This window comes from Heteronotia binoei, chromosome 13 (assembly GCF_032191835.1).
Source record: "Heteronotia binoei isolate CCM8104 ecotype False Entrance Well chromosome 13, APGP_CSIRO_Hbin_v1, whole genome shotgun sequence".
NCBI classification, from domain to species: Eukaryota; Metazoa; Chordata; class Lepidosauria; order Squamata; family Gekkonidae; genus Heteronotia; species Heteronotia binoei.
Window position 1 is genome coordinate 48,671,238 of NC_083235.1, and position 25,204 is coordinate 48,696,441.

Sequence of the window (25,204 nt, forward strand, 5' to 3'; positions counted from 1 at the left end):
ATTGCTGGGAGAACAAAGTTTTAACAACGTTTTTAAAGTCACTGGGACAATAAAAATTGGTGGAGTCAACTGAGTTGGCAATTATAAAATAAGGACTATTGGATAGTGGCGAAGATTTTAATTGGTTAAAGGGGAAAGAAGAAATTTTTTTTAAGTGAAACAAAAGTGGTGACCGCCATTTTGGGAAAAATAAAAACTGTAAACATTAATATCTGAGCCTGGGAGGCTCAGAGGACGGCAAAATTGGGTTCATTGGAAAGGGCAAGCTTCACTCTGTTAAACCTGATGGTCCAAATTTAATTTGGTGAGATAAAAATTTTCAATCTTTTTTACAAGTCAGACCCGAAGCAAACTTGTGCTAGGTCTGCTTCAATGGAGAAAATGCAAGCCCAATTAGATGCATTGGAAGCCAGGATAATGAAGGGGGTGAAAGAAATGATAACTGCCTCTAAAAAAGAAATAAGAAAGGATATTGAGGACTCAAAAAAAGAATTAAAAAAAGAAATAGAGAATCTCAGAAATGAAACTGTAGTAATAACAAAAAAGTACAAGAGGTGGAAGAGAGAGTGAAAACACATGATTCCACCTTGTTAAAATTACAAGAAAAGGTGATAATACATGACTACAAGTTGATGGAGACACAGATTCGTCTGAGAGGTATACCAGAAGATGAAGAATCTGATCTGAAAGAATACATAATAAAAGTAATTGCAGAATTTTTGGAGGAAGATCCTGAAGGGAATAGAAATATGTATGACTATATGTATAGAGTGAATTCACTTTATGCAAAAAAGAACAATCTGCCAAGATATGTGGTCATAAGATTTATGACAAAAGAAATGGTGGGAAAAATCATAAATAACAATTTTGAAAAGCCACTGACAGTGGGAGATAGTAGAATAAGAATTATGAAAGAGTTGCCAAGGCAAGTGTTAACTGACAGGAATATATATAAAAAACTAACAGAAAAATTACGCGACAATGGAATGAGATACAGATGGATAATACCTGAAGGTTTGAGCTTTGAACTTCAAGGGAAAAGGATTACAATTACAAACACACAGGAATTGCGTAGATTCTATGGCGAAAATAAAGAATTTGCACCATGATGGATTACAAATTGATATCTTGGAATGTTAATGGACTAAATTCACCACGAAAAAGAAAGATAAAAAAACAAAATTGTAACATAGTTTGTTTACAAGAAGTGCACATTAGACAAAAGGATTATAAATTTTTATGGAATAAGCAACTGGGATTAGAATTTTATACATTGGCTGAACAGAAGAAGAGAGGAGTAATTTTTATATTAAAAAAGAATTAGATCCGAAATTGGTTTTTAAAGATAATGATGGAAGGTATATAGCGGTGGAAATTACATTGAATGCTAAAAAAACCTTTATTGTTGGGACTTTATGCTCCAAATGGTGCAAAGGACATTTTCTTTAAAAATATTACGCAACATCTTGATGAAGTGACCTATGGGCAAATTTTGTTGATGGGGGACTTTAATGGAACAATTCAGAACACAATAGATAGATCTGGGAAGAAAAAAATGGATAAAGAAGGGAAATTGCCAAAGTCTTTTTTTGAGCTGGTTAAACAAGAGAATTTGGAGGATATATGGAGGAAGTTCAATCCTGAAGTACGGGACTATATCTTTTTTCAGCCAGACATAATTCTTTTTCTAGAATTGACATGTTGTGGGGTACCAAAGATTTGGGATTTATAACAAAGAAGATAGAGTTTTTACCCAAAATAGGAGCTGACCATAACCCAATAATGTGGATTACAAAATTGTCTAAAAAATGGAGAAGATGGAGATTAAATGAAGATTTACTACAAAATAAAGAAATAGTGATATCTTTAGAAAAGGAAACTAAAGCTTACTTCCAAGTCAATGATAGAGAAAATATAGAATTTCAGACGGTATGGAATGCCTACAAGGCAGTAATGAGAGGAATATTAATAACATTGAATAATAAAGATAAGAGAGCAAAAGATAAACAGATGTTGGACATTCAAAATGAAATTAAGAAAAAAGGTGAATTAAGAAAAAGGCCAGGAAAAAAGAAAATTATAAGGGAGATTACAATATTACAAACACAAGTGAGACATTTGTTAAATAAGGAAATGGAATGGAATTTGAAAAAATTACAACAGAAATCTTTTGTGGGAGCAAACAAACCTGGAAAGTACTTGGCCTGGCAATTGAAGAAAAAGAGAGAAAGTAAAATTATTAATAAAATTGTGGCTGATGGAAAAGAGATGGTAGCTCAAGAAGGAATAAAGAGAGAATTTTTAAGTATTATGCTAAATTATTTAAGGGTGTTAAAGTAAAGAAAGAAAGGATCAAAGCATATTTGCAAAAGATCAAAATAGCACCCTTAACTGAATATATGGAAAAAATGTTGAATGATCCAATTGAAAAAATAGAAATTGAAGTAGCGATTAATGTAATGAAAATTGGAAAAGCACCTGGACCAGATGGATATATGGCAATTTTTTTTTTAAAAAAAAGCTTAAAGAATTAGTACCGAAACTTCAAAAATTGATGAATGCGATAAGATTAAATGGGAAAATACCAAATACATGGAAAGAAGCTGTAATTTCGTTGATTCCAAAGGAAGAAAGAGATGTCACGAATGTAAAGAATTATAGACCAATTTCATTATTAAATAATGATTATAAGATATACACAAGAATCTTGACAGAACGGCTTAAAAAATATTTAATAAATTTTATAAAGGAAGATCAAGCGGGTTTTCTCCCTAAAAGACAAATAAGAGACTGTTATTAACAACAACAACAACAACAACAACAAATTTTATTTGTATCCCGCCCTCCCCGCCGGAGCAGGCTCAGGGCGGCTAACAACATAGTTCAGGGTTAAATTATACAAATGAATAAAATTACATTAAACATTATAAGCATTTAATTAAAATCTGGTTAAGTTTTAAAATTAAATTGATTAATTTTTAAAAGTGCTAATGCTATGTTTACTTTTTCTGTTGTAAATATTGTTGTAAATATTGTAGAATATTATGAAAGACATCCAGAGAAGGAAGTTGCATTATTTTTTGCGGATGCAAAGAAAGCTTTTGACAATTTGAACTGGGACTTTGTTTGCAGTAATGGAAAAAATAAAGTTGGGAGAAAACTTTATAAGAATGATAAAGGCCATATATATGGAACAATGTGCAAGGCTATGTATAAATGCAGATCTTACAGATGAAATGATCATCAGCAAAGGTACAAGACAAGGTTGTCCGCTTTCACCATTGTTGTTTATAATGACTCTTGAAGTCTTATTGATGCAAATACAAGATGATGAAGAAATAGAAGGAATGAAAATTAAAGGATTTACCTATAAATATAGAGCATTTACCTATAAATATAGAGCATTTGCAGATGATGCTTATAAATGAAAATCCTACACAAGTTACATTTATAATGTTTATAAATGAAAATCCTACACAAGTTACACCTTTGTTGTTAGCTGAAATACAAGATTTTGGAGAATTGGCGGGACTTTATGTTAATAAAGAAAAATCAAAACTTTTATGTAAAAATATGCAAGTAAATAAAAGGAATTGCAGAGGTTAACGGGATGTGAAATTACCTCTAAAGTAAAATATTTGGGTGTGGAAATAATAATGAAGAACATTGATCTGTTTAAAAATAATTATGAAAAGTTATGGCGTAAAATGGATGAAGATATGATAAAGTGGAGCAAGCATAATTTGTCATTGCTTGGTAGAATAGCTGCAATTAAGATGAACATTTTGCCGAGAATAATGTATTTATTCCAAACTATTCCGATTGTAAAAGACAGTAAACAATTTAATAAATGGCAAAGAAAGATTTCAGAATTTATATGAAAAGAAACCAAGGATTAAAATGAAAGTTTTAATAGACGCTAAAGAAAGAGGAGGATTCCAATTACCAGATTTAAGATTATATCATGAAGCAGTTTGTTTAGTGTGGATAAAAGATTGGGTGAAGTTATTGTAAAAAACTTTTAACGTTGGAAGGTCATGGAAATAAATTCGGCTGGCACGCTTATATGTACTATAGGAAGAAAAAGATGGATGGTTTTTTCTCTCACCATTACATAAGAAATAATTTGCTAATATTTGGATGAAGTATAAGAAATATGGCAATGAGAGAAAACCACTATGGATGGTGCCAGCAGAAGTAAAACAGCTGAGTCAGGAGAGGGAAAATGGATGTCATACAATCAACAATTAAAAATACAAAGTGGTAAAATAGAGTTGAAAACTGCTGAGGAGCTAAATTATAAATATGAATGGTTTCAAATGCAACAAATAAAGAGTTTGGTGGAAAGTGATATTAAAACTGAAGGAATAAGACGAGAACAAACAAATGGAAAAAGTTCTGCTTGGAGATAATGAAAAATTAATTTCGAAAATCTATAAGTTACTTTTAAAATGGTCTACGGAAGATGAAGTAGTGAAATCTCAAATGATTAAGTGGGCAATTAATGTAAATAAAGAAATACAGATGGACACATCGGAATATTTGTGGAAGAACTCTATGGAACTCTCAACATGTCAGAGTATTAAAGAAAATTGTTTTAAGATGATATACAGATGGTATATGACTCCTAAAAAGTTGGCAAAGATGAACACTAAGATGCCAGATAGATGTTGGAAATGTAAAAAACATAAAGGTTCTTTCTACCATATGTGGTGGACTTGTGAAAGAGCGAAAAAGTATTGGCAGATGATTCAACAAGAGATTTCTAAGATCTTGGGATGCGAATTTAACAAAGTTGCAGAGACTTTTCTGTTGGAAACATTTCCAAAAGAAGATAGAACTTTAATCTGGTACTTGCTTTCAGCTGCTAGGACATTGTGTGTGCAGTTGTGGAAGCAAGAAAAAATACCAGAGAAATGGGATTGGATTGTAAACGTTATGACATGGAGTGAAATTGACAAGTTAACAAGAACCTTAAGAGACTATGATTTATAAGTATTTAAGATGGAGTGAAAAAAGTTCAGAAGATACGTAGAAAAAGAGTGGAAAATAAAAGGACATTGGACAATTTTTGATAATGACAAAGTACAAGAGGGAGGAGGATATTAATTTTGGTTCTTAATAATTAAGGGTACCTTTAATATTAAGATTTTAAGTATATAACACTGGCAGGGGTCAAGTAACGGGGGGAGGGGTGGGTAGAAAGTGTAATATATGGGATGGATAAAAAAAAGTAATTATTAATGATGTAAGAAATTGAAATTTATTACCATATGTTACTAATAAAATTGTTTGAAACCAAAAAATGAACTACTGTGTTTGAAGTAGTAATTTTTTTTTCACGTGGAAGCACTTTCAAAGAAGTAACTGTTGTGAGAATGGAAGTTACAAGGAAGGATGGTATAATTAAATTGTCCTAGCAGCATTGCCCTTTTCCAATAGGGTTGCCAGGTCATTCCTCACTGCTGAGGGGGCGGGATCCTGGACCCAGTCTAGGTGTCTCATGCTGCATGTGTTTCATACACGTGGCACGATAACATCACTCAGAAGATACATCATCAAATCACTTATTCTGCACGCAATTCTGGAGCAGAACCTCTATTTTGCCCAAAACTTAGAGCATCGTTGTGTGATTATGTCACTTCTCTGTCATCTTGTCACTCAGCAGGAGACCAGAGAAGGCCTTCTACTGGCTCCCGCCACTTTGGTAAGGGTCTGTATAGGAGGGCTCAGAGCACTCACCCAGCCCCTGTATCTTCCCCAGGGCTGCTTCTTCTTTTGTTTAAGAAAAAGCCCAGCAGGAACTCATTTGCATAATAGGCCACACCCTCTGATGCCAAGCCAGCCGGAAATGCATTCCTGTGTGTTCCTGCTCAAAAAGAGCCCTGATCTTCCCTATTAGCAAGTACCTTTTAACCATGACTGAACAGACATGAGGACCCAGACAATTTAACAATAACAACAGTTTATTATAAGTGCTCAAAAACAGTAAGTGGGTTGTAAAACTTTTTAGTGCAACAGTGAATAAAGAAACACATTAAAGGTTGGTACAAGGAAATGAAAAGCCTTGACACATCTTGACGTTCCCTTCTAACTTCAACCCAACTCACCCTCCTTGGATGAGGGATCCCTCTCTGGCTGCAATCTGTCTCCAGCTCCAGAGAGAACTACCCTCTCTCTGTAGCCTCTCCAGAGAGAACATATACCCTGTCTGTAGCTAGGGTTGCCAGGTTCAATTCAGAAATATCTGGGGACTTTGGGATGGGTCCAGGAGACATCAGGGGTGGAGCCAGGAGCAAGGTTGTGACAAGCATGATTGAACTCCAAAAGGAGTTCTTGCTACCACATTTAAAGGAACTGCACACCTTTTAAATGCCTTCCCTCCATTGAAAATAATGAAGGATAGGAGCACCTTTTTTGGGGGCTCACAGAATTGGACCCCCCAGTCCAATCTTTTTGAAACTTGGGGGGTATTTTGAGGGGAGGAACCAGATGCTATGCTGAAAATTTGGTACCTCTACCTAAAAAGACAGCCCCCCCCCCAAGCCCCAGATACCTGCGGATCAATTCTGCATCATACCCTATGGGAATTGGTCTCCATTGGGAATAAAGGAGTGCCCAGCAGACATTCCCCCCACACACACATAATTTCTGGTGACCCTGAAGCAGGGAGAGAGCTTCCAAAATGGGGAAACCCCTGTCCTCAACTAAGGATTGGCAACCCTACTGTAGCTTGGCCTTTTTATGCTTTCCTCCCACATCCCACCCCTCTAGGCAACTTCTTTCACCCAATCAGAGGGACAGAAGAGATCCTACACAGGCTTCCCTGGAGCCTGTAGTCCTGGAGGTCAGTTGTAATTCTGGGTGATCCCCAGACCCCGTCTGGAGATCGGCAGTTCTAATTCCCCTGCAGGAAATAGGCTACTGTGGAGGGCAGAGTCTATGGCATTATACCTGTCTGAGATCCCTCCCCTCCACAAACCTAACCCCCCCCAGACTCCACCCTTCAAATCCCCAGGAATTTACCAACCTGCAGTTGGCAAATCTATCTCCTTCTCACCCAACCTGCCTTTATCTGCCTCTCTAGCTTTCTGTCTCTTCCCCCATCCTTCCAGCAGCCTCTACCTAGAAAAGCTACAATCTTACCCCACGGTGGTGGTCAAAGCAGCTTAGGTTAGACTGAAAGTATGTGGTAGTACAAAATCACCCAGTCAGCATCCACAGCAAGATGGGGATCTGAACCTGGAGCTCACAAACCCAACTCTGAAGCTCTAACAGCTACTCCACATCGACTTTCATAGGCTTGCTGCTGTTGAACAGGAGTAAGCAACCTGGCCTAGTTGGGTCATGGAAGACAGGTGGTATCAAGTAACCCAGAGTATTGCCAAGCCTAGGACTGCCAACTTCCAGGTGAGACCTGGAGACCCCCAGAATTACAGTTGAACTGCAGATAACAGAGATGTGACCCTCTGGAGAAAATGGCTGCTTTGAAGGGTGGACTGTGTGACAATATATCATGCTGAGGCCTTTCCCTTCCCCTCCCCAAACCCTGCCCTCCTCATACTTTACTACAAATCCCCAGGAATTTTCCAACCTGGAGCTGGCAACCCTAGCCTAGCCCCAATGAGTCCTCCTTCGAAGGCCTGGAAAGGGCCCTGGCCATCTTGCCTCCCCTTTATTCACAGAAACTGACATCTGGAATGCTGTGGTTGCCTAGCAACAACCACTAAGGGAATCTGGTTTATAAAGCTGCAAGGCCTCCTTTTATCATTTTTGTTTTTTTAAACACCCCCCCTCCCCCGGTGTTTGCTTGTTTTTAATTTTTACCTTTTGTGCATATCTGTGGAAAGCTCTGTCTTGCCTGGTCACAGCTGTAGTCATCATACTTAAGTATACAAAGATTTGGTCAACTTTGCTATTAGTATATAGATGATCGAAGTATATTGTGGAGATGCATTATGTTTAGATTACTGAGTTATGACCATTGGCTTGAGTAGCTTTTTTTAAAAAAAGCACTAAAGTCTGCTTTATACTGATGAACCATTTAATATTTATTGGAATTAGCAGAGGCAGACCCATGAGTCCGCTTGCGGAGAGGGCGGGATATAAATGGAAAGTAATAAATAAATAAATAAATAAATAAATAAATAAATAAATGTAGAGCTCTTTAGGAACAGGATTCTATGAAGTGTATACCAGTAATAACTTCAGAGAGAGAGAGAGAGGGATTGTATTAAAAATAATATGATAAAAAATACACCCACACACTGAATTAAACTTAACAAACACACAAGAACACCAGAAAAATAGGGTTTTAGCAGAGCGGATGGGGGGTAAGATTCAGGTGGGATTTTTTTGAAGATTCATAGCTACCTGTCCGGAGAGTTGAAGTCCATAGGGAAAGAGGCAAGATGATCAGCATTTTAGGTTTGTGGTTGGATCCTGAAATATACAACACTGAGCATGTCCAGGGTGGCTCCTTAAGTAGCAGAAATGTACCCTAAGGCATAGGTTGTCAGGATGTTCCTTAGAACATTGTAAGATTGGCTTATGAAGTTGTGTGTCAATATGTGCAGGAGCACATTGATGACTTTTTCTGAAATAAACAAAAGGGTCTTAGGACACCAGGATGGTGGGTGCTATGTGCAGCTAATAGGTGTTGATAGCTCATAGCTAAAAAGGTGGGGCACGGAGAATTGAAACTAGATAGGGTGATTAGATTATTTGGGGGGGCAGGAGAGCAATTAATATGTGAGGTTGAGCAGGAGAATCAAGGGTTGGAGGGTTTCAACAAGAAACATTAATATCGATACACCTGACAGTGTTATTGACAGAAGACAAAGGTTGGAGGGCAGGAAAAGAATTCATTTTTAAAAAATGACTTTTTTCCAAGTCAGTACATTCCATGGAAGTTGGAGGAATGATAGGATTAGCAAGGTGTCAGTTTGTTTCAGGCTCACCTTAGCCAAAGTCAAAGAGAGTCAAAGAGATTTATGCCTACTTATCTTCACTTACTAAACGTTTGTATGTGCTGAGCCTCGGGGTCACAGTGTGTTGGAGCTGGGGCAGCTTGACCAAAGTGCTGTCAGCCTCCATTTTGTGTGCCAAGCCTGACTCATGGTTTACAGAGTGTGCCAATGTCACATATTGAGGGATGCTCATGCTGCAGTGCAGCCTGGCTATGCCCTTCACGAAGCACATATATGAACAGGACATAGAGGGGCAGTAACAATATTCTACGGTTGCAATGTATGCCCTGGTGTTTTCTATTTCAGGAGTTCTTTCATTGGCCCCTGTCTCCAACCGTTTATCAGCAGCATTGTGGAATTTTAGAAAGCAGTTCAAGAAATCCATGATTGAGAATTGCAAAATATATCTGGTCTTTGAGAAGAGTATATGTACATACCCCTGGAACAAGGTGTTAATTTCTTTAACCTGACTGTCTGGAAGTCATTACTGATTATCTTGAATGGGATCCAGTTTTACTAACATGGTTGTTCTGTTTTTTGCTTGGACAATATCTCTTACTAACATAGGTTCCAGGATTTGCTCCGAGAACTATCACATCGCGATCAGAATGAAAACAGGGACCTAGCTGAAATGCCACCGCCTCAGTCAAGACTTTTGCAATACAGACAAGTGCAGCCCAGAAGCCCACCAGCAGTCCCTCCTGCTTCATGCAACTCAAATCATACTGGCCACTTTGCCAACTTCTCTGAGAACAGAGACATTGAAATCTCCAACAGCCCAGCATTTCAGCAGCATTTGCCTCAGATGTACAATCCCCCTTTTTCAATGCCATCTGAACACATAACTCCACCTTCCCTGAAGTATCTGCAGCCTGATGGATCATGGACCTATGCTAATGTCCACCAGAGTCATCTAATGGGGCAAGGCTTTCATTATGGTATACCTCCATTGCCTCATAGATCGCAACAGAACCCTTTTATACAAATACAGAATCATCAGCACACAATTGGTCAGGAACCATTTCACCCCCTCACTTCTCGAGCAGTGTCTGCTTCTTCGCTGCACAGCTTAGAAGAGGTATGTAGGCTGTAATATTTATGAACATGTTTGGATGATGTTGCTAGGTTGAACAGGTAATGGTTTGCAAGCTGAAAAAAATAGGTGATCATGTAGGTTGGCTTTGGGCAGAATCTTGGCTCCACTGTTGCTGGTTTTATATCATCTGCTTTCCTTTAATTTTTGAAGAGTGACTATTTAGATGATGTAGTGGTGATTATTGTCAAGATGCAGAAGCCACCTCAGATATTATTACTTTGTGTCTTTTTATAATGTTACTTTTGGACTTGAGCCTCTGGGAGAAAAAAGAGGGCTGTAGTAATTAGAAAAGCAATATTAAGTACCATTAGTATAAGAGACTTCACAGTAGATTTCTTATTGCAAAAACCAAAGAGGACTCCTACATGATCTATAATAATGTACTTCTTTGATGTCCCACACATTAGCTTTGAATATCAAGACTAAGTTGAGGTAACCTCAGTACTTAATGAAACTCACATCACCTGAAAGCTCTCTCCCAGGCTCAAGTTGACCATGTCCCAAAAGCAAGTAATTTTTTTTTTTTTGTTTGGATGGTTCAGGATGATTAGGTAAAGAGAATATTTTATTTTCTGTATCCAAAGGTTTCCTTTCACATGTGGAATGTGTCTTCTGCTCATAGGCTTTTGTAGGTAATGCGCAAAGAAAGAATGATCCAAATATATTTGACAGCTTGGACCACTGCTTGCAGTTGCTGTAAATGCTATCTCTTATTGAGCTATGAGTGCTTAACCAGATGCTGGCAGAACCGCATGAGCAGCTGTTTTTTTTTCTCTGTTCATAGTTCTTTGGATTCAATCTGATGTGCTTATTTTACTACCCTATCTAGAGCAGTCACAACTATCTTTCAGGGTTCTGCAAACCCAGGTGAATGCTCAGGTTTGCATAAAAATCTGGTCTTTTAAAGGGGGTCAGTGACATGAGAAATGCTGTTTGCATTGCAAAAAAAAAAAAAGACTTTAGGCAGCATTTTGGGTTACTGTAGCAAACTAACATGGCACCTGACATCACAACAGGAAGAGGGAAAGGGGACTGCGGCCAGCAGAGGGAATTGTTGTTTCCAGTCCTCGGAAAGCCTTCATGAGTCCCTTTCTTTTTCTTTCTGTTATTGTTACTTAGGGACTGTTGTGCTCCTCAGTTGGCAGTTCAACATTAATGGTGAATGGGAAATTCAAACAGAAGTCAGTGAAATAAGAATATCAGTCTTTCTTAGAAACACTGTCGACAGGAACAAACATTTAATGGAAAAATCTCCCACAAAAGTGCACATATCTTTTTAAATTTTCTTTGAACCCCAAAATATTAGATGGTTTTAGTAGATTCTTGCTACACGGTTAGTTTTTACGGAAAGACTGTTTTAAGATTAGAGTTTGGTGATGTTTAGTGATCTGAGCAACTTTTTCAATACTGAAAATCTAAAACAAATATACTACACAGAAGGCTATTCTCATTTGAGAAGAGCAGGACATCCTGACATTTGGATACTCTTCTCACAATCCCTGAAGTACTTCCTTCAGTTCTTTTCCTACCTCCTTTACATGTGCAGGACTCAGAAGACCTTCAGTTGCCTTTTGGCTTTTTTTTCTGCTGTGGAGTTCCTGTTTAGGTGGTCATCATTTATTTTCCTTGTGTTCCTTACTTTGTGTTTTTCTTCTTAATTGTCATTGTTGGGGAGAGAGAAACTTCTTGTTCGACTTTTCCACCCACACCTCTGTTCTGCTCAAGTCACTATTAACCATGAAACTCCTGAGTTATGTCATTTGCATCTCAATCCTCTGAATTTGAAAGGGCAACAGAGGGCTGCAGAAGCAAAGTGGAGGAGTAAATTGGCCACTTGTTAGGAAGCAAGAGGTTTCCTACAAACGATCCATTGTATACAGCCAGGCTCTACGCTACAGCCGCATTTGCTCCAATCCTGCTGACAGAGATTCTCACCTGAGAGATCTACAACAAACCTTTTTGGAACTAAAGTACCCACCTGATGAAGTCAGGACACAGATCAACAAAGTCAGAATGATACCCAGAGAAAACCTGTTACAAGACAGACCCAAAAGAGAAAATAACAGAATACCACTAGTGGTCACACACAACTCTCAACTTAAAACAGTTCAACGTATCATCAACAACTTAAACCCTCTTTTGGACAGTGACAGCTCTCTTTCAAAAGCACTGGGGGGTAACCCTTTTCTTGCACACAGACAGCCCCCCAACCTCAAACAACCCCTCACCCACAACAATACAGCATCTCATCTGAGCATGGACACCAGTACCAGAGCTTGCAATAAACCCAGTTGCCAACTTTGCTGCAACATACACCCAGACAACACAATCACTGGGCCTTACAACATTAACTATACCATCTCAGGCTCATTCACTTATTCATCTTCCAACATTATATATGCCATTAAATGCCAACAATGCCCTTCAGTTCTCTACATAGGGCAAACAGGACAAACCCTACGCCAAAGGATAAATGGACACAAATCTGACATTAGGAATTACAGAACTGAGAAATCTGTGGGAGAACACTTTAACCTTCCAATGCATTCAATGGGTGACCTCAAGGTAGCTGTTCCTCGTCTGATGAAGTGTGTTTAAGAGCACATGAAAGCTTACGTTCTAAATAAAAATTGGTTGGTCTTAAAGGTGAAACTTGATTCCTGCTTTGTTCAGGAAACAAGAGATCAGCGAAAGCAATTCAGCAGCTGTGAGGAGATCTTTGGCACAAAAACCCACCACCTTGCAGCAGCTTCCAGTCAGCAGCCACTTCCCTTGCAGCACAAATGCAAATTGAGGAAGAGCATCTGTCATGTGGCTTTGTAAACTCCTGATTTATAAAGGAAGGTCACTCACTGGCTACCTCTCTAGACTAAAGAGAGCTGCAGTCTTTATGGCTGATGCCAGTTTCAGTTCTATGAAATTTTCCTTGAAGGCTATGGACCCCACTGTGGTGGCAAGGAGGAATTTATGGCTGAAGAATTGGCTTACTTCCAAGGCTAAGATAACCAAATGGCTTTTCCTAGGGAGAAAACTATTTGGTGATACCCTGGATGATATCATTATAGAAACCAAGAAGAAAGAGAATACCATGTTCTTTTCCACCAGGAGAGAGGATAAGTAACAGCAGTGAGTTTAACTCACAATCCTTTCATAGTTATAGGACTGTTCACAGATTCCATACAGGCTATACAAGACTGACCTGGCCCAAGCCAAAGTTTTCCTTCAGGTCCAACTCTTAGTATACCCAGGGCCAAAACTCATGAAACAGAGGCAACAAACCTCACACTCAGTGTTCCTGACACCAGGCTTCTATGTAGGTGAGGGTGGCAGAAATAGTCTATACCAGGGGTGGCCAACGGTAGCTCTCCAGATGTTTTTTGCCTACAACTTCCATCAGCCCCATCCAGCATGGCCAATGGGTGGGGCTGATGGGAGTTGTAGGCAAAAAACATCTGGAGAGCTACTGTTGGCATCCCCTGGTCTATACTGACATCCATTGCCTGGGTACAGCACGCCATCAGGCAAGGTTATGTCATCATGTTTATCTCTCCCTCACATGAACACTTCTTACAGTCCCCTCATTCCAGCAGTTCTGTAAAACCACCTCATACTCAAGAGGCCATCCATAATCCAGCAGGGGTGTCAAACTCATTTGTTACAAGGGCCGGGTTTGACACACATGGGACTTTGTGGGGTCAAGCCATGAGTGTCATAAAATATAATACCAGGTAGCAGAGATATAAACTTCATAAAAGATGCTCTAGACATTGCTGCCCCAGAACCCATTACCTTGCATCAAAGCATTCAAGTGTTTACTCCATCTTCTTTACTGTTCCCAAAAAGAACAAGGACTGGAGAGTTTATCTTGGGACTTAAAAATTCTCAGCCAATTAGTTGTAGACAAAAAAATTCAAAATGGTGAAACAAAAGTCACTTGTGAAGGCAGTTACAGCAGGGGACTTGATGACATCCATAGACATGTCCCCATTTTTCCCACACACGAGAAGCACCTCTGTTTTGCTTAGGGAAGGGACCACTACCAGTTCAGGGCCCTGTTCTTCAAATTAGCATCAGCCCTGAACATGTTCACGAAGGTGATGGTTGCCCTTATAGCAAGCCTCAGATCCCAGAGAATCCATGTGCACATCCCTTCTTGGATGGCCTTCTCATCAGTCTTGCCTCAAAGGAGAAAGCATTCGAGGACATACAGTCCACTACTCAGCATTTGTCATCACACAGCTTCCACCTTAGCATCAAAAAGAGCAACTGAGCCTATCACAGGTGTTGTCTCACTTAGGAGTGGTTGTGGATTTAATCTGCATAAAGCTCTTCCTCCCACCAGAAAAACTGGCAAATCTAAAGAGTGCCACAAATTTTGACATTGCCTCAAAGTCAGTAGACCTAATGTTTCCAACCCAGCTCCTAGGCTCCATGATTGCAGCCATTGCCACAGTTCCATGGGTTCAATTGTGCCTCAGAGACCTTCAGTAGTTCTTACTTTTCCTCACCAGAAGTCCATTGCCCTCAAGTACAACTTGAGATTGGGTGTCAATCCATAGTGAAGGAATTCCCTTCAACGATCTGTTTGCATCCAATCAAAGGCAAAGAGATCCATCCAGAGAAAGACTTACTGATTACCACAGAACCTCTGCATTTAAAAAAGATGGCTGTGATTATTAAGAGCCAGCATGGGTTTCTCAAGAGCAAGTTATGTTAGACTAACCTTATCTCTTTTTTTGAGAAAGTTACTACCTTGCTGGATCAGAGGAATGCTGTAGACATAGTTTTTTATTTCAGTAAGGCTTTTGATAAAGTTCCACATAATATTCTTGTTGACAAGTTGGTAAAATGTGGTTTGAATCCTATTACTGCTAGGTGGATCTGTAACTGCTTGACAGATTGCACCCAAAGAATGGTTCCTCATCCTCTTAAAGAGGAGTGACAAGTGGAGTGCCTCAAGGATCTGTCCTGGGGCCTGTTTGTTCAACATTTTTATAAATGATTTGGATGAAAGAATAGAGGGAATACTTATTAAATTTGCAGATATACTAAATTGGGAGAGGTAGCAATACAGCAAAAGACAGTCAGAATACAGGATGATATTGACAGGCTGGAAAACTAGGCTAAAACAAATAAAATGAATTTTAACTGGAATAAATGTAAAGTCCTGCATTAGGTAGGGAAAATCCAATGCATCATTATAGGATGGAGGAAACTTGTGTTGGCAGTAGTATTTGTGAAAAGGATCTAGGGGTCTTAGTGGACCATACACTGAACATGAGTCAACAGTGTGATGCGGTAGCTAAAAAGGCAAATACACTTTTGGGCTGTATCAACAGAAGTATAGTGTCCAGATCACACAAAGTGGAAGGTATCACTTTGCTCTGGTTAGACCTCACCTAGAGTACTGTGTTCAGTTTTGGGCATGACAGTTTAAGAAGGACATAGATGAGCTGGAACATGTCCAGAGAAGGGCAATGAAGATGGTGAGGGGTCCCGAGACCAAGTCCTACTAGGAAAGGCTGAAGGAGCTGGGTATGTTTAGCCTGGAGAGGAGATGACTGAGAGGTGATATGAATGATCACCATCTTCAAGTACTTGAAGGGCTGTCATATACAGGGTGGTACAGAATTGTTTTCTGTGACCTCAGAAGGTTGGACCGGAACCTGTGGTTTGAAATTAAATCAGAAGAGTTTTCAACTAAACATTAGGAATAACTTCCTGACAGAGCAGTTCCTCAGTTGAACAGGCTTCCTTGGGATGTGGTGGGCTCTCCTTCTTTGAAGGTTTTCAAAACAGAGGCTAGTTGGCCATCTGACAGCAGTGCTGATTCTGTGAACTTAGGCAGATCATGAGAAAAAGATAGGATGGGTTGCATCATGGCCTTTCTTACACAACCAGAGAATGCTGTTCACCACTTTGGAGTCAGGCAGCAGTGTTTCTCCAGGTCAGTTTGGCCAGGGATCTCAGACACATCTCAGAATTGGGAGTTCTATCTATAGCTAAAGGCTTCAGCATTTTCCAGAAGGATGTGGTGGTTCTCTATCTGGATCCTTCATTCATCCCAAAGGTGAATTCTGTGTACCACAGGTCTCAGGAGGTGTCGCTCCCTTCCTTCTATCCCAATCAATCGCACCCCAAGAAAAAAGACTGATGTGCAAACAGCCTTACATATCTGCATCTGGTATACAACTTCTGTCGGGAGATCATGTGCTCTATTTGTAGCTTACCATATGGTACCAAGGGCAGAAAGGTGTCCAAAGTGTCTCTCAGCAAGTGGCCGAAAAAGTGCATTATTTTGGCCTGGTCTTCTCAAGGGCTTAAACATCTTGAAGGAATCACAGCCCACTCAACCAGGAGCGCAGCCACCACAGCCATCTTTCAATCCAGTGCATCAGTTTTGGAGATCTGTAGAGCAGCTACCTGGGCAACTACATCTATCTTTATATGTTACTTCACAGTTGACTCATGCAGTTTATGCAGCCTTCAAGTGGCAAGTGCTTCAAAGGTGGTGTGAAAGGAACTGAGACACAGTGCTATCTTAGGTGAAGTTTTGTAACATCCCAAATGTCAGATGTCCTCTTCTCTCCTGAAATGAGAAAGGAACTTTGGACTTACCATGAAAGTTCCTTCTAACTGTGGTAGAGGAGGACATCCTGGACCAACCGTGATACAGAAGAATCTGATGGTATTGGAGATAATAGCCCTCTTGTCTCAATTGTCTTAAACTTTTTTTTTCTTTTGTTACTGTTAATTGTTATATGTTGTTTCTTCTCTGAAATGAGGTTGGTTCTCTGGCCTCATTCCATAGTTTTTTAATCTCCACGTTAAGTCCTGTTGACGGCAGTGAATGTTGGCACACTTTGTGGTTTTCTGTGGAAAGTTCTGGAAGCCTCTGAACTGAAGAAAGGAGGTACTCCTCAGAGACAGGAAAAAAATGACTTAATATCTTGCCTCCAGGTATTGTGGAAGGAGTACCCAAACATCAGGATTTCCTCCTCTACTTCTGATAGAACAAGCCTTCATAGTAAATCCAAAGTTCCTGTCTATGAGTTCCAAAAGAACATAGTTGTTAATATTCCTTAATTTTCTTTGGGGAAACTGCTTGAAATTGTACAGCAGTGATCCGTTAGCTAACAGGAAGCTTGTTTCCAGTTAGCTGTGGTGCACTGGGAAAGCACATTGGGTTGGATTCAAATATTCTCTTCCATTAGGTAAGAAAAAATAGAGGAATACTCACATTGCAGAGGAGAATCTTTGGATCCAGCCTATTATCTACTAATTCCCCCCTCCCCTTCCAGTCGGAATGAAGAGGCAGACACAAATATTTAATCAACCATTGAAATAAAGGCAACTTTATTTAAACAAGAATTGAAGCAGCAAGAGCCAGCATAACAGAACAGGTCAAACCAAGGGTCAACCCCTGGACCCTTCCTTGTCCTGTCTTGGGTGAGCCACCCTGCCCCTGATATGAGCCATCCAAGGCCAGCCAGGCAATAATCAACCCCCTTTCCTGAAGCTGAAGCCTCCCTAAATCATACAGCTTAAGAGGAGTCATTCAGGGGAACCCCAGGCAGTCCGCATTCACAGCCATGAGCTGTACAGCCCGCTAGCCAATCCTGACAGGCACTCACACACACACACACCCCATGTGGATGTGCCGCAGATGCTCACCTTTTCTAACTTCCCCAACTCTCTCCTGCCAAGTGACCAACCTATTTAAACAGCACCACCAACCCAGTTACCACAAACCACTGTCTAACAGTACAGAGCAGTCAAAAACACCCCCAACCCCAATCAATTGGGTGGGGGTGAAAAATTTCTACCTGGCTTCATAAACGAGGCAACCAGGTGAAGCCTGCATTGAGCAGGATGGGTGGGCAGACTGAGAGCCGAAAAGAACTGTGCAGTTGGAGCGAAGCTGGCTCTTACAAAGCCTTTTGATCCACCCCCAATCAAAGCCCCCAACCAAGGTCAAGAGAGACTCTTGCCATTAGTCGGGGAATACTTTCACTTTCCACTGTCTCTTTTTGTGCCGCTCCTATCTCTGTGTAACGAATGAAGCATTCCTTCTGCTTAGTCTTGGGGATGGCCAAGGTCGTCTCTGCCTGATTATATTCGCACCTTCAAGGGGCCTGGGAAAGAACTATTGGAGGAGGGATTGCTCGCTTGAACTTCGCACCTTAGATTTGAACATGTAACGGTTTAATCCTGAACTATAAGCAGAGGGCATTTGCCCGCCACAGCGTTTTCGCAAGAACCATCTTGCTCTGACCTGTCATGTATCAATAAACAGCTATTCTTATAGTGGACTGTTGTTGATCATTGAACTGTTGGGGACTTGACACATATGTTTACCATCCTTTCAATGTGGTAAAGGCAGCCCCCGGCCTTAGTTGTCTGGTGGTTGCTCAGCCAGGAAGGGGCTAGATTCTCAAATACTAAACATTTGGGTGTAGTTTAAGCATATCATAGCCCATAGATATATACTGTTGTAAAATGTGTGTGTGTGTGTGGGGGGGAGAACTGTGAAATGTTGCGAAAATGTAGGATTTTATTACCTTTGTTTTAATTCGTTAGCCAACTTTGGAGGACAGAAAGCGGAATTCAAATTTTGTAAAATAAATAAAATACACTTTGATAATTTTTTCTGTGACATTTCATGAATTTATGAATTCCCCTATCTGAGTAATATGGAATATCTAAGTCGTATGAATTGACATAATCTGTACATTTTCATCTCCTTTTGTACTTTTGATAGAGTTTAAAGCAACAAACAATGTTTTATTAGCTATTTATCTTTTTTATGTGACATGGTAACCTGGAAATAATGGTTACTGCTTTTATTAATTGAATTTTGAACTGTGAATCGTCAAAATGTATTCATCATACAGTTGTTCTCCAGAGTTGAATATGCAGCTTTTAAAATTGCAAGGTACATAGTGATATGTTTTGTGGTCCCAGTTTACAGTGAGTTGTGGAATCAATGTTTATTTTATCTTGTGAGACTTTTCAGATTCTTTTAGCTTCCTTTATCATCTTTGCTTTTATCGCCTATACAACAGCCTAATAGAAGAAAAAACCTTAATGTGGAAATGGAAAATATGCTTGCAAGACAAAATAACAGATTGTGTGCTACGTAGATATTTTTTCACTAGATAAGCAAAACTGCTAAGGCAATAGGATGAAAATTACTGTGGTGAAAACAATAATGACTGAAATACAAGTCTGATAAATCAGTAGTCCAAGTCATTGTTAGGAGAAAATGTTGTGGAAGAAAATGGGAATTCTGAGATTCTGAGGCTAGAATTAGCCTTTAAACAAGTGTTGTAATCTGATGGTCACTAACATTGAAAGGTGACTTATTTGAGTGATATTTTCTTCCTATTTTTGTATTCAGCCAGTAGTGTGTAACTTCTGTGTAAGGAAAAGATAGGAAAAGGGCCAACTTTAAAATCATATTAGTTTTTTTTAGTAAGTGTTCCTTGTGCCAGTGATATCTGAATACAAATGTTGACAATTAGTTGTGATATTTACCACTACATGTGTACAAATGCCTTAAAGAGCCTCTTTTTCTTTCTCTTTCCTCCAGTATGAACCAAGAGGACCAGGCAGGCCATTGTACCAAAGAAGAATTTCATCTAGTTCAGGCCAGGCTTGTTCTGAAGATTTAAACATGCCTCAAGACAGTCTTGGACAGTGTAAAGAGCTTCAGGACCATAGTAACCCATCCTCTTTCAATTATTCATCCCCTGAATTGTGGGTTAACTCCACCTCATCAACCCCATATCAGAACATTCCATGCAATGGCTCCAGTAGAACAGTCCCATCAAGAGAACTGTTAGGTAAGCATTTCTTTTCAGTCATCTTTACAAATCAGTCCACTTCATTTAAAAGTTACATTTTGTTCCCTCTCTTCTCTCATAGTTTAAGGCCAAAAAGGGTTTATTCAAGGTATAAGCTTTCATGTGCATGCACACTTCTTCAGATACATTGAAATGGAATGTAACAATTCACTGATATATGTAGAGGGTGAACAGCAAATCAGCATACAACACAACGATGTCTTAACATTCAAAAACTAAAGATGCAAAAATTAAACATTTGCTCTTTGCTTCCTACCTCCCTCAACCCCTCCTCCAAGGCTGCTGCTCCTCTTTTTGGGAGAGAGAGACAACAACATTGGAATTCCAGGGCAGATTTAAAACCAACAATGTTTTATTCTAGATATAAGCTTCTGTGTGCAAGCACACTTTTTCAGAGAGAGGGACGGAGGATGGATGGATGGATTCTTCTGACAAGCACAATTTATACTGAGGAAATTATTTTGACTTATTTTGAACATTTTTTAAAAAAATATTGGATTTCTCTGCTTCTATCTGGATTTTATTTTCTTTCAAAAAAGACCCCGACTAAGAATTAAGAACACTTGGATTGGTCCTTATATCTTTGAAAGTGGAGTGATTTCAGATGCCAAATTATAATAGCACAAATTAGTATTGAGACAGAAAAACTAGCTTTCAGTTCATTCCAGGAAGATGCAGTGTCTTGAGTCTCATTATCAGTTGCAATTTGGCAGTCTCTCTTTGTAATCTCCCTTTGAAATTCCTTTGTAAGAGCACTTAGGTCACCAAGGTCGTTTTCGCACTCACCTTCCGCCGGCACGACCCCCCTCTTCACCGCGCAGGATCTGCACAGATTTTGCACTAAACGCTGCGGAGCAGCCAGAAAAGCCGGAAGCTCCCGGCGCAAAAGCCGCTCAAACTGAAACCGCCAAAAAGCAGTTTGGCGTTTGCGCGGCTTTTGCGACGGGAGCTTCCGGCTTTTCTGGCTGCTCCGCAGCGTTTAGTGCGAAATCCGCGCAGATCCTGCGCGGTGAAGAGGGGGGTCGCGCCGGCAGAAAGTGAGTGCGAAAACGACCCAAGTGAAAGCTATGGTTTCTAATGTCAGATTTATGTCCATTTATTCCTTGCATTCTCCTGGACTGAATCCTCCTCATCAGGACTGAGACCTGTGTTCAGATTGTAACAGCCTTTGGCAATAAATAAACTTTACCTGTACCAATACCCTAATTGAATCCAAACAAATGATGAGCATGTAAACTTAAGTTATTATTCCTGTTTAGCTTTTGCATCTGTTAAAATATCATCATTATGTTGTGTGTTGATTCACCGTCTATGTTTATCAGTGAACTGTTACCTTCCATTTCAATGTATCTGAGGTACTGTGTATACACATAATAGCTCATACCTTGAATAAAGCTTAAAGGTGCCACTGAACTCAATTTTTGTTCTGCTTTTACCAGTAATAGTTCCTTTGCACAAGTCATTCTGTTAAAATAGCTGCTTTTGCTCTCTCTTTCCAGTTCCATCAAAGACTGTCAAACCCTCAGACGAACCGATGAAAGGCGAAAACATCCAGTTATCCAATTCTTTTAATTACAACATGCTGCAACATCTTGGCCAGTTCCCACCCCTCATGCCCAACAAGCAGATTGCAGAATCCAACAGCAACAGCCAGCAGAGTGCCGGTGTGAACAAGCCTGCCATGTCCTACGCAAGTGCTCTGAGGGCTCCACCAAAGCCGAAACCGCCTCCTGAGCAGACAAAAAAGAATAGTGATCCTTTGTCTTTGTTTCAGGAACTTAGTCTAGGTAGTTCATCAGGTAGCAATGGCTTTTACTCCTATTTTAAATAATCAGAATATTTTTGTAGAGAAATTTTAATTTCTGTTTGTGTCAGTATAAGGTAGTTGGGGCTTCCCCCCTGCAGTTGCCACCACTTCTCTTTGTTTATATTAGTAATAGTATCTTGGTTTAATTGCTTTGCTGCTAGACTTAAAGCTAACCTTTTAAAATTGTATTCCATTATCTTGCATTTTTTGATGTGGGTCAGAAGTTTGAAATTTTTCCCTAGAATAAAGACACATTTTTTTCTTTTTTCTTTTTAAAAATAATTTGTGTAACATTATATATGTGTTGCATTAAAGCTAGCAGCTGAAAGGTTAACTGTGCAAATTAAAAAAATATATAAAACAATCTAAAAAAATTTGTCTAAATTGTATTTAAAGAAATTGTAAGTAGCATTTACATTTATTCAATAACATTTAGTATACGATGCTGGGTTTCTGTACCAGAAATGGCCAGTTAATGTACAAATGTATGTTATGTCTGCTTAAATTGTTTAATTTTTTTTAAATAAAGGTGCAGCATCTTCTATTTACTTTCAGTTTGATCAGGTTTCTGTGAAGGGATGCTGCATTCTAAGACTTTAATAGTTTTAGAACCTGTATGATGTGGTATAGTATTCTCTGAGTGCAGGATAAAGTGAACACTTTCTTTGCTGCCCCACATGCCACTGTTTTGAATATTTCAGAGTTTTAATAAGGAAAAAAGTAGTTAATCTAAAAAGAAAAACATTTTATGTTTGGACAAGCTGCTTATTTTAGCTTGTTGGGATGATTAATTTGATAGCTTTTTTTAAAAGAAATCATGAAATTAAAAATCAATTATGTTGGGCTGGGTGCTTTGTAGTTTATTAACTATTTAAAACAAACAATTGAGTGAATTTAGTAAAATATTTGGGTCCCCTTCCCAATTATGCATGTGTAAATGCATGTAATCTGGTTTCTCCTCCTCTGGATTCTCTAGTGGTATAAAGAATGGTGTGGCTTTAAGTTCTTTCTACCCCAGGTACATTATTTGATGTTTACATTAAATGTGACATTATATACAGATATTCAGATATTTTGCTAACTGTCTTTTGAGGAACATCATTAAATAAGATTTTTATGTTTGTCAAAGCTGTATCCAAATTCATCCAAAGTTTTGGAGAGTCAAATCATTGTGGGTCAGAGAACAGGGACAGGTGAGATCCACACATCTAAGGTTTTCCACAACCTTGGTATTTTACCACTATATACTTAAAGTAAAATCTATAAAGAATTACACCACAATATATAACAAAATATGTGGGGGAAATGTCTATCTTCCAGGTTCTGGTCTTGTTACACTGTTCATACTCTTGAAATAAGGGGTGTGTATCTTTTACAGCTTCTACAGAGGCAGTTATCTTTTACACTTGAAAAGATCTTCTTTGATCTGGGACATAATTTCCAATCATTTATTTATTTTAATTTCCTGTTATAAGATACAAGAGTAATACCTACACAGGTATTACAGGTTATAAAATTTGTTTTTCTTCAAAGGGGTACACCTTCCTACAACCCTGAAAATTTTGGGGTCCATCCACAACCTTTTGCTGAGCTACTGTACAGATATTTGTTACAGTCTGATATGTGCTCTAATTACAATTCATTTATTCCTGTTGGATTTTCAAAATTGTTATGGTGAAATTTCAGTTTGATGAGAATCAGTGTCACTTTTCTTATTGACCAAATACATCAGGGTCTTTCTGTAAAATATCTGCACACTAATTTAATGCACTGCACTATCTGCAAGATTTCTTGGGTTCGTGGTTCAGAAATGTAGAGCAAAGCCTTGAAGCTATGTAGTTTTCTTAATATTTTAAAACCATACAAATAATAAGGGAGACGGTCTGTGGACAGTTCTGTTCAGCATGCTGAACACGCAGCATCAGATCACGATTGTCCAAATGTCCTAAAGTCATGTTCTCTGCGCCTTAAAACAAAGCTCTGCTTGCAATCATTGGTGGTTTGGACTAGTTGAGTACCATGGATTGAGGAAGACATGGTGAGGGTTGCTTCCTCAGTTGGTGGAAATCAAGCTAACCGCTCTGAAATAAGTGAAGCTAGTTCCAATTCGTACCTCCCAAAAGCTGATGTGCACTCCTGACCCATGTTATTGTTGTATGAACACTCTTTAAGACAATGAGAATTACTCATGCATAGCTGATCGCAAAAATAACTTTTATTTTGTGGAAACCTGTTTAAGTCAGTGAAGAGTTCTTGGTTACATATATGCAGCTTACAACAGCAGGTTGATTAAATGCACTTGCTCCAATTGGCTCTGTGACTTGGATCCATCTGAATATTTCCCAGAGCATGACTTTTTCACCTGCCCTAGCCCCCTCCACCTCACACCCCCGTTGCAGCTGCAAATGCTGTTCCTGGGAGGCTGAAAGTTGCAGAAGTAGTCCAGGATCCAAGCCTGTAACTTCAGGGGTTTCAAAAATCACACATTTATATAGAGTCTCATGATTCTGCTCACTGTGCTGGAAATATTAAAGATATTGCTTGTTCACTTACTTATATATGTGAATTAGTTGAAGAACCAATGTTCCTGTCTGACTGCATCAAATTTAAACTGTCATACACTGGTATTTTCATTGCATCAGCAACTTTCTAAACACATTAAAACGCCTTTCTTATTCTTTTTTTCTATGTGTTATTGTGTTAATCATTTGTCTGCTTTGTTTTTATCCCATTGATAAGATACATCAAATCATGCACTTTTCCATTTGTATAATTACTAGATTAAGGAACAGGTTTTTCATGCTCCCAACAAGTTCTGCAGACTTACAATAGGATGAAGAAATGGTAGTCTTCAATTAATTTCTCTACATCAGTCTTTAACAGAATTGTTGTGGAGTTAAATGGGTTGCTAAAAGACAATTATTCAGACATCTCGGGGTTATAACTGTGAAAGTGGAGAAAAACATTGCACCAATCTGCTTTTCATTTAATGCATGACCTCAAAAACGCTCTGGTACTGTGGTATGTTCAAATTGCTAGTAGTCACATGTGCCACCACGAGGAAATCCTTCAAAAAGAATAATGGAATGACACTTCTGTATTACCCATCTGTATTTCATTGTGTAATTAGGGGGGGGGGGGGCAAACACTGATGACATTCATGTTTTTGTAGTAATTATATTATCAATTAACATGCATGTTGTCAGTTACATGTACCATAAAATAATAATTTTCATGGTCCTGCATTTTTATCCACTTTAACAGAGCTATAACATACTTAAATCTGTGGGCGTTGTTTAAGCACACCTTGTAAAATCTTACAGTTCCTTCTACCCCTCCATGTGGAGTTTTCTACCATTATTTAATTTCGGGAGCAAAGAAATGCTAATTTTTGGGGAACAAGCATCTTAGCTTTTAACAAGGGCATTGTGGTGCTTAACAGGTATTTTGTGGTGCTTAAAGAAAG

General features: G+C 39.0%; 1 protein-coding gene across 2 annotated transcripts in view; it reads left to right on the forward strand.

Annotated features, from left to right (window-relative positions):
* Positions 1-24,421, forward strand: part of HELZ (helicase with zinc finger) — a 236,220-nt gene extending 211,799 nt beyond the window's left edge. For both annotated transcript variants that reach the window (XM_060252939.1, XM_060252940.1), the window contains exons 29-31: positions 9,537-10,047; positions 19,658-19,910; positions 21,431-24,421. In XM_060252939.1, the coding sequence (XP_060108922.1) occupies positions 9,537-10,047; positions 19,658-19,910; positions 21,431-21,762 (1,096 nt within the window). In that variant the 3' untranslated portion in view covers positions 21,763-24,421. The remainder of the gene's footprint in view (positions 1-9,536; positions 10,048-19,657; positions 19,911-21,430) is intronic.
* Positions 24,422-25,204: the final 783 nt, after the last annotated feature.